The sequence below is a fragment of the Typopeltis vanoorti genome, chromosome 18 (assembly GCF_054136105.1).
Source record: "Typopeltis vanoorti isolate ZY-2024b chromosome 18, IOZ_Tvanoo_1.0, whole genome shotgun sequence".
Lineage (NCBI taxonomy): Eukaryota > Metazoa > Arthropoda > Arachnida > Uropygi > Thelyphonidae > Typopeltis > Typopeltis vanoorti.
This window is the reverse complement of record NC_143566.1, coordinates 111918359-111934406: the sequence shown is the minus strand read 5'-3', so window position 1 is coordinate 111934406 and position 16048 is coordinate 111918359. Positions and strand designations below refer to the sequence as shown.

The window sequence follows — 16048 nt, the reverse complement described above, 5'->3', positions numbered from 1 at the left end:
GCTACCGGTGGAGACTGAACTGCCCATTCAGTCTCCAAAGGCTAGACAGGGTATAAAGGCCTCGCCTACTCCCTATTAGGGAATAAAAGGCGTTAGTTGATTTTTTTTTTTTTATATACACACACATACATGTATATCATGTATTAATCCCATGGATTTGGATACTCTTGTAATAACCTAGATATGAAGCTTATATTTTTGATATTATTATAACAGAAATCTCCATGGAGTCAAGAGACTCTTCACAAGAGGTCCATTCAACCAGCAATATGTCTATCATAACGAATGTTGAAATTGCTTACACTCCCTGCATTCACGATGCACTTCAGTAATGCATTCCACTCACCAACAACTCTCCATGTAAAAAATGTACTCCTCACACCCTTCTTCACCACATCTTATACAACTTTCAGGGATGACCTCTTGTTCTTCCCATCTTAACATCCACTTATATTATAACTCCTTCTGTATTAATTTGATAGAATCCCTTAACTAACTTGAAGGTCTCTATCGTATCTCCTCTTTTCCTCCTAGCCACCAAACTCTGTAATCCGCATACCCTCAACTGCTTTGCATAGCCAACAGCATCTCAACATCACTTTGGCCATTCATCTTTGGACCCTCTCTAGTGTTTCCACATCACAATGAAAACTAGGTGACCAAATTTGAGCACAACAGTCCATGTGTGGTTTGACATATGCCTTATATAGAGACAGCACTACCTCCTTATCCCTACATCTCGATGTACTTTTTATCATAACAACACCTGCAGTGTGACCTGGAAACTTCAGTCCACTGTCTATCATCACTCCAAGATCCCAAATCTCATCCACTTCCTGAAGTACAGCTCCTTATATCTCTGTATCCCAAAGTGTAACACCTTGTGTAACCAATTTAAGTATAACTATTTAAATGCAACTAATTTATTAATATTAAAATTGCAACCCCACTCATTTGTCCAAGCTAAAACGCTACTCAAATCTACCTGTAGAAAATTAATATCACCATTACTCCTGAGAATTCTACCTAACTTTGCAGCATCAAAACATTTGAAAATCCCCAGTCAATCCACATGAAATATCATTAACAAATAAGTTAAACAGTAGGAGCCAAAGAACAGAATCCTGAGGCATACTGGTAGAGTCTCTGCTACTAATGGCTCACGCAAAAAGTTAAGCAAGTTTGAGCGTGGTTAGTAGTTGGAAGGGAGTCAAATTGTTCAAATTGGACTCCCTCGATGAGTCTTTGGACTCCCTGGAGGAGTCACAATAATAATACTTCTGGTCACCTTCCTTTTCTGAGACACTACTCCATCATACACAAGTTACGAGTATCTTTCAGAAAGCCAAACTTTAATGTGTTATGCAATCCCATGTTCTGCAACTTATACACCAATCTCTCATATGGTGATCCATCAAATACCTTTGCAAAGTCAAACAAAATAACTTTAGCCAATTGTCAAAAGCATATTCTAGATGAGAGCAGACACTTGTCTTTCCAGGACTGACTGCTGTTATCAGGATGTGGAAAAATATGACATTATCTTCACAAGATTTCATATGCTTGTATCATCATCTTGCATTTGTAGTTCGTGTGTTGAACAGACTATGATCATCTAATTTTTGAATGAGTTATTGGAACCTACCCAGATTCCTCTTATAAAACATTTCATCACTTCAGGAGACTGATGTGCAATTTCAAAATAAAAACTTATGTCTATTTATTATTTATAATTATCTGTTTTGCCAGTAGAATTGATCTTTAATTAATAAACTTAATAAATGAAATACTAAATTATATGTGCATTATTAGTAGAGAAACATGATTAATAAATTCATTCTGTTATGTGTGAAACAGAAACAATAAGAAATTATTAATGCAGTGGAGCATGACGGAAAATTGTCATCACATAATAAGGCTGCTGCTGCTACTACTACGGTTGGTGGGGGGGACAAAAACACACATGCATGCACACAGAAAGAGAGAGAGAGAGAGAGAGGATAATTGTGAAATAGAAACAATAAGAAATTATTAATGCAGTGGAGCATGAAGGAAAATTGTCATCACATAATAAGGCTGCTGCTACTACTACTACAGTTGGGGGGAGGACAAAAACACATGCACGCACGCAGAAAGAGAGAGAGAGAGAGAGAGAGAGAGAGAGGATAATTGTAAGAAAAAAAATTGGGCTTAGATCTGAAAGAGTTAGACATAAATTTAAGCACCCAAACAACCACAGGGATAAAATCTACTTATTGGGTTGATAAGTTGTGCAGAAAAGATATTGACAATGCATGGGAAATTATAAGGCAGTACCTGATGCAAGCAATGTATAACTGCATACTAAGAGTTAAGTGAATAAATACAGTAGAAGTAAGATAGATGAAGAGTGAAATCAAGCAAGTAGTGTGACAAAAGAAATTATGGAGGAGGTACAAGAGAGTTTGTAGTGAACAGATGCATGAAGAATATAAACTGCAGCCTAAAGGTAACAAGAATGGTTAAAAAAGAAAAAGTAGAATATGAGAGGAGACAGACCATTCAAATCAAAAATAATCCAACGGAATTTTTCTGCTACATGTCAAGCAAGAGGAACAATGATTATGGTAGGTGGTTGACACTGATAGTCCTGGTAGCAGAGAGTAACCATAGCAAATGGTATAGTAGAAATTTTTAATGAACAATTCATGAGTGTATATCACACTGGTGTAATTGATGATGTGCAACATTATTATTATTATTATTATAACGGTGTCTCCATGGAATCAGAAGACTCGTTATGGGAGATCCTACGTCCACTTCTATTCTATTCCCTCAGCCATACGGCTGGTGGGGGTAGCTATATGCTACCATACTAGAAAAATGATTATGAGGAAGGTGGTTTCCCGTTGCCTTCCTTGCAGTACTATATCCTATGACTATAGCTTGTGTGTTTACTGGGCTGGTATGCCTGCTTGCAGGATGAAAAACCCCAGATAAACTAGTGGAAAAAACCACTGTCCATGCCCAAGACCGACCAACTTGGCTATGGCTGAGGAAGGTCCTTAAGCGCCTCACATCTTCGATGGGAATCGAACCTAAAACACTCCTCCCCAGGCATATGGTTGCAAAGCACATAGCCACTAGGCTAATCGCATGGACCATTATTCACACAATACCTATCATATTTCTCCTTAAACTCATTCACAGATGAAGCACTCACAACCACCTCTGGAAACATGTTCCACACATTCACCAACCTCCAGGCAAAAAATCTGGTCCTAGCATCCTATTAACCACACTCTCACACAAGTTCCAGGAATGACCCTCCCCCCTTGTTCTCTTCCTTCCTGCACTGTACAGAAAAAAACATCAGTATTAGTCCTATAAAACCCATTTAATAACTTATATGCTTCTATCATATCTCCTCTCTTATGTCCATCAGCTAATTTTTGGAGCCCACAGACTGTCCATCTTTCCTCATAAGAAACATTCCACAGATTTGCAACAATCTTTGTCACTCGCCTCTGGATCCTCTCCACCACTTCTTCATCACCAAGAAATACAGGTGACCAGATCTGTACACAATAGTCCAGATGTGGCCTTATTAATGCCTTATAAAGTGGAACAATAACTTCCCTATCCCCTGCTTGTCGGTATGTTCTTCAACAACCATGTAATTTGATGTGCTATTTAGGCTAGCTTTGCAATATGCCCTGTAAACTTAAGTTCTCTGTTCAGAATAATTCCCAAGACCCTTGCCTCGCCAACTTCTTGCAGTTCAATTCCATTAATATCGCACACAGCATGTGTTCTCATACTCCCAAAGTGCATCACCTTACACTTAGCCAGGTTAAACTGACATCCATTTATCTATTCCCAAACCACCAGAATGTTTAAGTCATCCTACAAGATATCTACATCATCTTCACTGACTACTGCTCTTCCCAATTTTGCATCATCAGCAAACAAGTGGATATGCCATCAAATTATTTTCAATATTATTAATGTACAACAAATTAAACAAGAGGACCAAGCACTGAACCCTGAGTTACACCACTAGTCACCAGTCTTCTCCTAAACTCAGCTCCTCATTAAACCACTCTTTGATATCTGTCCATCAGTTCCCCCCCCCCAATCCAAGTCACCAGATTTGAATCCATTCCCATTTGCTCCAATTTATACAACAGAGTTCCATGCAGAATCCTGTCAAATACCTTTAAAAATCCAGCAGTATCTTCAAGTCAGGATTTCGGTTATCCAACTCCACTGTTACTTTATTATAGAAAGTAAGTTACTAAGGCCAAACTTACCCTTCACAAAACTATGTTGCCCCTTATAAAGTATCACATTTCTGTCCACCCAGTCTTGAATTCTACTTTTTTTTTCAATTTCCCCAAAACCTTAGCCACCACTCCTGATATAGATTGGCCTATGATTTGTTATTCCTGTCTTAGAGCTGCAGTGGAATTATTTTCCTCTCTTTTCACTCTATTGGAATTTTACTAGAACTGAGACTGAAACTAAAGCTTGGTCAGAGGTGGTGATAATTCTCTTGCACATTCTCATAACACATAAGCCAATATATAAGCATCTCATCCAGCTTGAAAGATACTGTAATATATATCCTCTGATTATGTGTACGACAACAAGTCATACACGACTCTGTTATGTACATCTTTCCAAGTGGATGCAGCATACACTATCAGCAGCAAAATGCTTGTCTATTCTGTGTTTAGTGCTCTTAGCCCTAATCCCAAATTAAATCCTGCAGGATTCCACTATAAGATTTACTACTTGCCAGCTTTTTGCCAGTTGCTAAAGATGAATTTATCTATAATTACTCCCAAGTAAGCTCAATGACTACTTCTAGTTTCTCCACTTGGAAAAAATAAAATAAAATAAAAATCAGTTGTTGTTGTGTTGTTGAGTCCATTGAAGAGATTCTAGATATGACCGTGGAATTGTAGAACTGCTTTGTTGAACTTTGGAGTAGAGCTAGGGTTATTCTCTAGGGTTATTGTCAATTTTCTGAAGAGCAGCAGCAATTGCTAGACAAGAACCAGGACACCTGTCCATAAACAGTTCTTGCATACTTCATAGCTCCTACTACTGTCTGGCTGAATTTTCATGCCTTTAAAATGTTCCGTCCTTAGTCTGGTGATGATTGTAGTTATTTCTCTATTTGATTAATTTCCCTGATTTCATTCTTCTTCTTGAGTATTTGTTTTACCAATCTCATTTTGGTGACTGAGTTAGCATCAGTTAGTGATAGTGGCTGTAATTTTTGAGATAAATGTCTTTAATGCTTCAAGTGCAGACTTAGAGTCACTGTAGATGGTTATTCCTTCTGTAATGTTTATTACTGGATTAGAGAGATAGAACCTATTTGTATGGCTGTTAATTCACAAGTGAAGCTTGAAGCTATTTTGCCAGCTGAGGTTTTGATTTGCATTTCCTTGCCTCCAGGTAGAGTTAGAAAAACCCCTGAACCTCCTTGGTTGAGTGCTTCATCAGATGTAGGCAATGACATGGTTTAGATTATTTAAGTGATGTATAGTGTCAAGTCCTTTTCTTTTATTTTCCTCCTGTAAATCATTTTTTGAACAAGGTTCTAGGAGATTTAAGTTTATCGTTGTGTTTTTTGGTAAGTGGAAAGGAATGGCTCTTTGCTTATTTCAATGGACAGGTGTTCTAAGTCGATCTGTTTTCTAATTTCATGAACGTATTGTAAAGTGGATGATCTCTTTAGTCTAGATTTTCTTGTCCAGGCATCGAAAGTCCTGAGTGAGATGTGATCCTGTTGTTGGCTCCTGATTCTGTTAGTGAATTTAACTATGGAGAATTTTCTTCTGTCTTCTAATATGTGAAGTCCACATTCTTGTTGAGCTTTTAAATTATTTGTGGATGAGACCGCACCTATGATAAAATTGTTGTTGCTCTTGATTGTACTCTGTCAAGTTTTACTTTTGAACTAGTAGAAGCTGGAACCCAGGTTGACGACGTTTACTCCATAGTGGGTCGTACGAATGCGGTATATGTAGTTTTAAGTGTCTTCGGTTTTGCACCCCACTTTGTTCCACAAATCCTTTTGATGATATTAAGCTTTTTAAGTGCTTTATTAGATGTATTTGTAATATGAGTTGTAAATATCAGTATCTAGGGTTAGGCCTAAGTATTTTGGAGACTGTTTTTTCTATTTTGGTATTATATATTTTGATTTGTGGGTTGAGATTGTGGGTTGAGATTGTGTCTATTTTTTCTATCAGTGGAGAAGATGCTGTTTTGTTTTTTCTGGATTTATCTGTAATTTAAGTTCCTTTGCCCATCTTTCTAAGCCTTTTAATGAATTATTTAGGACTTTTTCAGATTGTTGAGAATTACTGCTTGTGTGCCAGATTGCTATATCATCTGCATAGCATGCTATTTTGGTGTTATTTGTTATTTGAAGATGGATATTGTTCATATAGATGAGAAATAGGAGAGAACCTTGTGGTACTCCAGCCTAAGTTCGATGCATGTTGGAATAAATTCCATTAACTTTTATTTTCATTTTTCTTCCTTTTGTGAAATCAGTAATCCAAATTAATGCATTCCCCCTTATTCCAGTATTGTATGCAATTTTTATTAATTTTTGTCTCCAAACACGATAGGCAGCTGTGAGATCCAAGAATATTGCTGGTCTTTTTTGGTGGTTTTTCTTGAAAGCTATCTATGACTGATTGGCAAAGATAAAATAATTGATCTTTTGTACTATGTTGAGACCTGTATGCAGTTTGGTAGAAGTTGATCTTGTTATTTTCTAAGAGCCAATTCATAAGTCTGGAATCATGAGATGTGGAGAACTTTGGACTCAATAATATTAAATGCTACTAGCACTGCATCCTTCATTCATGATAATTACATCAGTAACAAAAAAGATGCAGCTTTTGTTTCTGTGGTATAGAAAAGTTACTATAAGGAACTATACTAGATGTTCAAAGTACAGGTCCATCATGAACTTACAGGCACCCTCATTTAACTTGTTTCATTATAGATGAAGTTTTCATTATCACAGATGCCACTCTATAGTTTCTTTTAAGATTAAATAAGTTTTTTTTTATCTTTGACATTCAAAGTCCCTTAATTGACTAATTATGGCTGACCAATATGCAGCATTGATGGTCAACTTGAATGTCAAAAGAGATCGATAGTATGTTTTTCTGCTGAAGACAGTTTTTTGTAATTTTTTTTTAACTTCCACAATAACATCCATAGTAGTGGACCGGGGATCTAAATGTAAACTGATTATAACTTAATAAAAATGCATTCTTTGATCTTTACAGCAGAAGTCTTTACAGCAACATTTATAAGATAGATTGACCTGTATTTGCTATTTCATCAAATGTTTCTTTTCCAGGTTAGACTGTTACCAGAATAATTTTTGAATGTTAAGGAAAAATGTCCTTTCTTGAGGCATTTATTGTACATGCTATCAACTCAGAGAATACAATAAATGTTCCAAAAAAAGTATGTTGCTAGTTATCCCAACCAAACATTTCACCAGGAGTTTTTCTTGGGTCTGCTTATTTTAATATTAATGAGACTCCATCATCATCATTCATCAGAAGTGTGTCCTAGTATGCAAATAGTCTTTGTCTACTGATTCATCTTCATTGGAAATAAATTTGTGTTTCATAATAAACTGCAGTTTTCACTACAATTTTTGTATATGAGCTGTGCACGTGTGCTCACTTCTCTCTTTTCTTCATCAGAGTTTTAACAATTTCACACACTTGATCATTCTACTACTATCAACCAATCAACAAATGAGTTTCAGTTTCTCTTCTTTTGTCGCTTTCAAACCTGAGAGTCATTATGAGGATACAAACATGAAATAATTAATGCAATTCTTTTAGGAATTAGGCTACACTCATGTTCATAGAAACTGCATCACCTTACATAAATATAGTTTTCAGTAGTTAAATGGTCATTTTCACTAGTTTATCATTAGATATTTCATTGTATTTCCACAGGTTTCTGTATAATGTAATAGTTGGTGCTATTGTCAGAATTTTTTATGCAAGAACCGTTTATTACATGATGAGTCTCTGACTCTATGAAGGCTGGATGTTAATAAGAGCTAGTTTTTGCAATTTCATGCTGAGATCACTAATTATGTGAAGTCAACACTGCAGACAAAGTGTGATTCAATCTTTGAATAGAGAAGAAGGCTGTAGTATGTCTGCTGTTGAAAGTGAAGGAAACCGGATCTGCTGAAAGGAAGACACTGTCTATACCATACCAAGATTGTATTCTAAAGCAGATCTGCCTCAAAAATTGCTCTGCATCATCCAGAGAACTGAAATGGGATTGGGAAGAAAACAGGAGTTGTGGCAAGCTCTGTGACTGTCATGAAGACTCATTTAGCAGTGACTAATAGCAGGCATTCTAAAAAAAAGCCTTTATTAACCAAAAAAAATTAGACTTGCTCGGTTCAATTGGTGCAAAGAGCATGCCAAATGGACCTCTGATCAGTGGAAAAGATCAGAGGTCCATTTGGCTTCTGACCTTTAAGTAATTTTTGATGAGAAATAGTTTAACCTGCAGAATAAGATGATCAGAGAAAAAATTCAACCCTGTCAGATGTCAACAGTCAAATTCTCAACCAGTCAGATGATCTGGAACTGCATGTCGTATATCATGGTGTTGGTTGCTTGCATTTGACAAAAAGTTCAGTGAATGCACAAGTGCACCAGAAAATTTTAGAACTGTTGCCTACTATCAGGGACTACTTTACCATAACCCAACAGTTGTGGGTTTGAATACCACTCTGGCAGATGTTTGTGAACTTGCATGTGATAGTTTTTTTTTTTTAATCATCCGGTGTGAGACCACCAGCCTGCTTACTGGAAGTATAAAGTGACTTGAAAATTTACTATGCTTGGTCTCTAGAGCAAGGTGCATGACAGTCACATTCCTGATTACTCTATTTATCACTGAATCATTTGTAAATAGCTATATGTCTCCAATGATCACCAGGAGTAAATCTCTAGTCACTAAAGTATTAATTTATATGTATTACATGATAATCAACTGAACGTCTAAATCATAGGCTGCTTCTATGTAGCATAGAGGCAGCCTTCCTCACAGGGATGCTTAATGAGGGCGCTTGTTCAACCATATCGGAAGGCACCATATTACGGCAACAAGATATTTCACAAATATACGGTGTATAGTGCCAAAACATCTGATGTAGATGCAATAGATTTATTTAAAGAATTAAAAATTCTCTCAAAAACAATACAAGAGAAAAGTAGTCCTCACCAAATTTTATTATATATATATATATATATAACCAAAATCTTGTAGAAATTTATCCCAACATAACCACCACCCTAAGGATATTGTTAACAGTTCCTGTTAGCAAGTGCGGATAGTAGTTTTTCCAAGCTTAAATTGATTAAAAATTATTTGCAAACAGCAATGACCCAAGAAAGATATATATCGATAGAGGCAGACATGGCTTATAATTTAAATTTAGAAGAGCTTATAAACAGTTTTATTGTGCAATATCCCAGAGCACACATTTAATTAATAAAAAAAAAAAATCAACTAATGCCTATGTTGTTCCCGTATAGGGAGTAGGCGGGGCCGTTTACCATATCTAACTTGGAGACTGAGTGGGCAGTTCAATCTCCACTGGTAGCCAATCAGAGAGATAGCAGGCCCAAGGCTATCACTGATTCATCAGTACGCAGTGAAGAAGGCGGCAAGCTAGTGCCGCAATCTTGTGGTCTCTAACCCTAACACAATATTTTTAATGTCTGAAAATAGTGTGGGTTCTACGGTCGATTTTCTTGAGTTTATGGGATGAAAAACCAGAGTTTCCGGGAGTAAAAACCCGCTAGCCCATGCCAGAAATCGACTAACTCAGGAACCGGCCGAAAAAAGGCTTAGAAAAATTTCCTCTAGTCGGCGACTAGATTTGAACCACCAAATCCTTTCTTCGTGCGGTCAAGCGCTGTAGAGTGCAAACGCCACTTCTACTGAGCTACACAGGCTCTATTATGCAATTGTTTTGCATTATGTTTCTCTTGTAATAAAAACAAAATAGCAATTGGAGATTTTCTTATATTTTTGTCTTATAATCCATCAGGGGCAATATTTAACTGTTTGCCTCAGGGTGCGATCAAATCTGGCGACTACCCTTAACAGATAAGCTTAGGTGTTGATGGTTATTCATGACTTATTTTTCACGGTATTAACAACACCACACACACTTTTATCATCTTTGTGATAAAAGTGTGTGTGGTGTTGTTAATACCGTGAATACCCTAACTAGGATTATTCCTAAAATTTATTGTTTTCTTCTATTCAGTATTAAAAATAAATAAATAAATATCAATTTGACTATAATAAAAAACAATGTTGAAAGTCTTTTCACTTGGTTATAATATAAATTAAAGATGCCAAGAAATTATATTCTTGGTTTGATCCTTTATCCAAGTGTAAGTAAACAAAGTTTGCGCGTGAAGTATCTTCATGACTGGGGTACTTGTATATAGAGGCTAATGACTTCACATCAATTGCCTTAGTATCCTGCAATGCAATGCACATATCCCTATAATCATGTGCATTGTATGTAATGCAATGTATTTTAGTAAAAAGGTGTGACAACTTTGGACTATTTGTATATGGAAATATGACTTCTGCATTACTTCAACCTTGGTATCACTCCTGGGTCTGGCTCCCACTGATGAGACCTCAATAAAGATCAAAACTGGTCTGGGCAATGGCCCTTCTCATAATGCATAGCATTATACGTCTGTAAGGATATATGCATTGCATTATGGGATACTAAGGCAACTGATGTGAAGTCATTAACCTCTATATACAAGTAACCCCGGTTATGAAGTGACTTCATGTGCAAACACTTGTTTGCTTAAACTCAGATAAAGGATGAAAACAAGAATATAATTTTTTGGCATCTTAGATGTTAACCACCAAACTTCCATGTGGATGAAATATATCAATCATCATAAACTTCATATCCATGTTATTTCAATGAAATACAATGATACTGCAATTTTAATGGTTAATTCTTGTCCATGGCAACCTCGGCATGTATGTATGTATGTATGTCAAGGGAAGCAGATATGGAGGCAATCAGTTTTTAGATGATTCCAGAATTAGTCAATCTTCAGCAGGTAGTTTTTTTTTTTTTAAGAGAGGTAGAGACCAGCTGCATATGAATTTCCAAAAGGTTTAGGATTCCCTCTGAAATTGAAATTTGAAAGGGCATTTAGAAGAGGTTTTTTTTTCTTACATAATCTTCCTCTACAGACTTTTTCCTCTACATGGAACTTTTTCAAGCCAACAAATCTCGAACTCCAATAAGCAGGGCAGTGAGCTCACAGTGGGTAATAAACAACTTTCAACTGCCACAAACATCCATGTCCACAGAGGGACTTGAACATACTGCCTGCTGGATGAAGAACAGATATGCCAACCAAGTTGGTAATATGTGCCAATTAAGTATTAAAGTGATAGCACACCATGCTGTGTGTGTGCGTATTATGAGTTGTCACCTCATACTACAGCTCACCTAAGGTCTAATGTCCAATCAGAAACTCTGCACCGTTCAAGATGAACCCACTGCCTGGGATGATATGCATATAGCAGGCCTCCCATGGAAACAGACTATTGAGTGACAGTATATATCAGCACATAGCTATAATACATATAGTTGATTTCAGATGAATTGTACTGAACTAGCTGACATAGCAGCCTATAATAAGATCTCACTGGAAATTAGTTAACTTTAGCAATGCTCATCATCAAATTACTGCCATGTACCCTCAAGGGGTGTACAGACATTTTAGAATATCCCCACCTTCTTTAATCATCTCTATTATTAAATGATCCTCCTCAGCAGCTCTATTGTTTTTCATTTGTTTTAATGCTTTTCCAATTTCAAAGATTTCTAATGGAGGTATATCAGATATTGTCATAATTATTTTTTCTGTTGATTCTGAAATTTTCTTTCTTCACTTTTATTCATGAAGAAATTTTTTGCTTCTTCTGTGATTTCTAATTTGCTAAATAATTTTCTTCCATTTTGGTCTTCAAGAGCTATAATATTCTTTCTTCGAAATGAAAGGTTATTTCTTAGAATTCTGAGGTTTCCATTTTCATCTATGATTTTTTGCATCATATCCTCTATTTTCTTAATATCTTCTTTTATTATTATTATTATTTGACACCTCCAGGCAGTCCAAAGACTCATTGAAGGAGAGTGTGCCAACAGCATTTATATTTATCCTTATAGCCTAATTTCTTACCGTTATTTCAATAGTTCCTCTTTTCCCTTCTGCAATCAAATGTTTTCTCTTTTCAATAAGGTTTATTGTTTTTTCTGATAGTTTTCTGAGGTTCTGCAGAAACCTAGTGTTCTACAGGAGATCATGATTAAAAAAATAAATGAATGAACATTGTGTGTTTATATATATATACAGGGTGTTCGGGATAAATTTGACAGTTTCGTAAGGAAAAAGAAAATCTTCTTTGTATCTATTAAATTTAATGAATTGACAAAAAAACATTACAGGCAGAGTTAATTACAATACTATCAACAAGATTTACTCAAAATAACCACCATTAGCATCGATCACAGCTTCAATTCTGCTTCGGAACCTCGAACAAGCTGATGCTACAGTCTCCCTGGGAAGGGCCGCAAAAACTGTTTTAATTTTATCCATTAACTGGGCTTTTGTATTACTGGAAGTGCGATTGGTGTCTTTTTCAACTGCGCCCCATACAAAATAATCCATGGGGTTAAGGTCTGGGGAGTTTGGAGGCCAAACATTTGGACTGGTGAAGTCGTAGAAATTTTCAGACAACCATTTTTGACTTTTCCCAGAGGTGTGGCAAGGGGCCGAATCCTGCTGCCATACATACGGCCTACCATTGGCTACCCTTGTTATCCAGGGCTTGACTACAGTTAGCAACTCCACGAACAAAGCCCGAATTCCAATGCCAGGGTTCTTCAACACCTGTTCCTGCAGATTTGCGAGGAATTCTGCTGTACGAACGCAATCAGATCGTCTGCTAGGGATCTTTCTTCTTGCTACATCCTCGTAGTCACCATTGCAAGTCTCTAGTTCATGCCTGATTGTTTTTACTGTATTCAGGGAGCATTGGGCAGCAGTCGTAATATCCTTATTTTGATGGCGGGCACGAATCATCATGATACAAGTTATTCTCTTCCATGATTCAGGTGGGTTCCAGCTATCCATCCTTTCTGACATCTTGTATATGAATGAAGAAGGGTCCAAACTTTTAAATGAAGAGAAGTGTGTGTTAATACATGTAACTTACGGAAAAATATAATTAATTATAAATATGTCAAATTTATCCCGAACACCCTGTATATACACATATAATAAACAAAGACAATTTTAAGGATCCCTCAAGCCACCAGACTCATTTCAAGGTTCCTCTAATGTAAAAAAAAATTGAGTGTGTTAGATATTCCCACTTCCATCACTGTACCTTGATTAGAAAGCTTTTTCACTTGGTTATAAATGAAATTAAAAACACCAAGAAACTATATTCTTGTTCAATCCTTTATCCAAGTGTTAGCAAACTAAGTTTATACATTTCTTCACAACTAGGCCGCTTACGTATGGGACCAATGACTTCACATTAATTACTTTAGCATCCTATAATGCAAAGCACACACATGCAAACTTTCTTTACATATACCTAGATAAAGGACAACAAGAATATAATTTCTTGACATTTTTAATATAACTGTATCTTGTCTTTGTCTAATTTCTCTATTTCTAGGCAATGATTATGCAAGCTAGGGAGTCAGAGACTTAAGGAGGTAAAGTTACGTAATTGATATATATATATATATATAACTCTTAATGTATTTACGTATCCCCCACCCCTTCTTTTTTTTTTTTTTTTTTTTTTGGGACAGGTTAACATTTCGAATACAGCTGAAAACAAATCTATAAATATTTATCTATAGAACTTATCAGAACTTCCAAAACTCTTGTACATTATTACTGTGCTACAATGATAAATGGAATAGGAAGAGAAGAACATAACTTGCAAATCATTTGCTACTTCCAAACTGGAATATGTAAAACAGCACATCTATGCAAAATTTTACAACGCAGCGCCCTCCATAAACGTGAACGCAATAGCTAGAACCTACGACCCTTTGTATTGTGTTCCTACTTCCCCAATGAACAAAACCTATTTAGAATACATCAAAATCAACCGCCAAAACTGAAAATTTTGCACATGTAGGAAATATTTTCAAAAATCCATGTAAAAACGATTGTATATAATGGAATGAAAATAAGAAAGTGAGGTTCGTTTAATAATCCACATCTTAGTTCAATTAGCACTGATTAAATAATCATAATCGCATAACATACTAAATACAACGGTGAGCGAGAACGAAAGTCACATGTTACTTTTACTAGTGCCATCTGTCACACAGTTGTAACATCAATAGAATATTAAAGTAAAAGAAAACGAATAATAAATTTATACTTTTGCAAGAGTGCATTATTTAACTTGTATTAAATTACTTTCTGGTGTGTATAAACTTTCAACTTACAATACTTAATAACAGCAATATTAACAGGAGCCCTTGCAGTAACCATTCGTCCAGGCATGGTTAAATTCGTATTTTGATCGTACAAACACTAAATGAAACGAAAATAGTCAAAATACACAATAAATTACGGAAAAATCACAAGTAATTCTATACACAAACAGAGATCATGTTTTGAAACTTATTTTATCAACAGTTTTCCTGGTCCACTAGCGATATACATTTCCTACTTCCTTGTAATAAGTTTATTCTGCAACATTTATTAATGACGTTTGTTTAACCTTTTTAAATAAAATAAAAAAAAACTTCTGCTCAAAAGTACTTTTACAAAAATGCTAAAGTGAGTTTTCAGTTTGGTGATGATTAGCACTTTATTGCATATCAAGGAGGAAACATTAGTGGGCATTATTACTAAACAGGAAAGTCTACATTACCAATCTGATCTGTTTACTTTTTTACAGCAGAAAATATTTCCAGTAACATTCAGGGTGTTAAATTTTCGATCTTAAAACCGAGATACGCATCATGTATTTACATGGCATAAGGACGTCATCGGTTTAAAAAAAAAACGAATATGAAACTGCCACATCCGAAATTCTTTTTTTAGCAGGTGTACGAGATATGTCTAGAAATTTTAGTTCTTGCAGATTAAAATGTCAGTGCCAATTTCAATGTCAAAAAGCATTAAATAATTTAGATTCTCTCTTTTGTTTATTTTTCGTAAGGTCTGCAGAGTTGATTGGCAATGGTTTAAGATATTTGTGCTCAGACATCTTCATGTGGATTAAGGAAGAATAAAAAGACAATCGAAAAGATCCGGCGGCAGGTAGCCAAGAAGACATCTGGTATATAAAATTGTGCATACGAAAACAAAGTGAAGAAATGTGGTCTTCAAAATGTGAATAATAATAATAATAATAGACGAAAGATATGAGAGAAATATGAAAACAAAGTGGCAAGTATATCTTACAGTATAAACCTTTCATATTATCCCCGGTTGCTGAGTAAGAGTGAGGTTAGCAAGAATGTGAGATCCAGGTTCTTCTCGTGGTGTGCGGTATAACTACCAGGAATAACTACCAGTGAATGCTGTGATCTCTTCGGCGAATGTTTTCAAAGAAAGATATGATAGGTGTTTACACATTGTGTGACCTGGAGGAATACCTCTCTCTCGATGAGCACTTGAATCCCTGGGGAGAGTCTTCATAATAATAGTAATTATCATTATTTTATTAATGCCATTCAAAGACAGCCAAAACAATATACTTATTCACCAACAATTTGACTGGTAATATAGCGCAATTCAGATTCCACCCTAGAATCTAGGAATAGTCCGTCAGGTTACTCAGGTTGCGTCGTAAAATATGGACTGTTCCAAGGAATGCCGCTTTTTATAGATCATATGTGGTTAATTTGTTGATGTTTACTTCTTGTAAATAGTTGAATAACTTC

General features: G+C 35.8%; 1 protein-coding gene across 3 annotated transcripts in view; it reads right to left on the bottom strand.

The window, feature by feature from the left end:
• Mvd (mevalonate diphosphate decarboxylase) overlaps positions 1 to 15141 on the bottom strand; it is a 137938-nt gene extending 122797 nt beyond the window's left edge. Inside the window, exons 1-2 of one of the 3 annotated variants that reach the window (XM_090408722.1) lie at positions 15031 to 15141; positions 14600 to 14687 (exon numbers count right to left, since the gene is read on the bottom strand). In XM_090408722.1, the coding sequence (XP_090264848.1) occupies positions 14600 to 14657 (58 nt within the window). In that variant the 5' untranslated portion in view covers positions 14658 to 14687; positions 15031 to 15141. Of the gene's footprint in view, positions 1 to 14599; positions 15005 to 15030 lie in introns of those variants that run through there. The other 2 variants (XM_090408723.1, XM_090408721.1) reach the window with 2 other exon arrangements.
• Between the last annotated feature and the right edge of the window lie 907 nt (positions 15142 to 16048).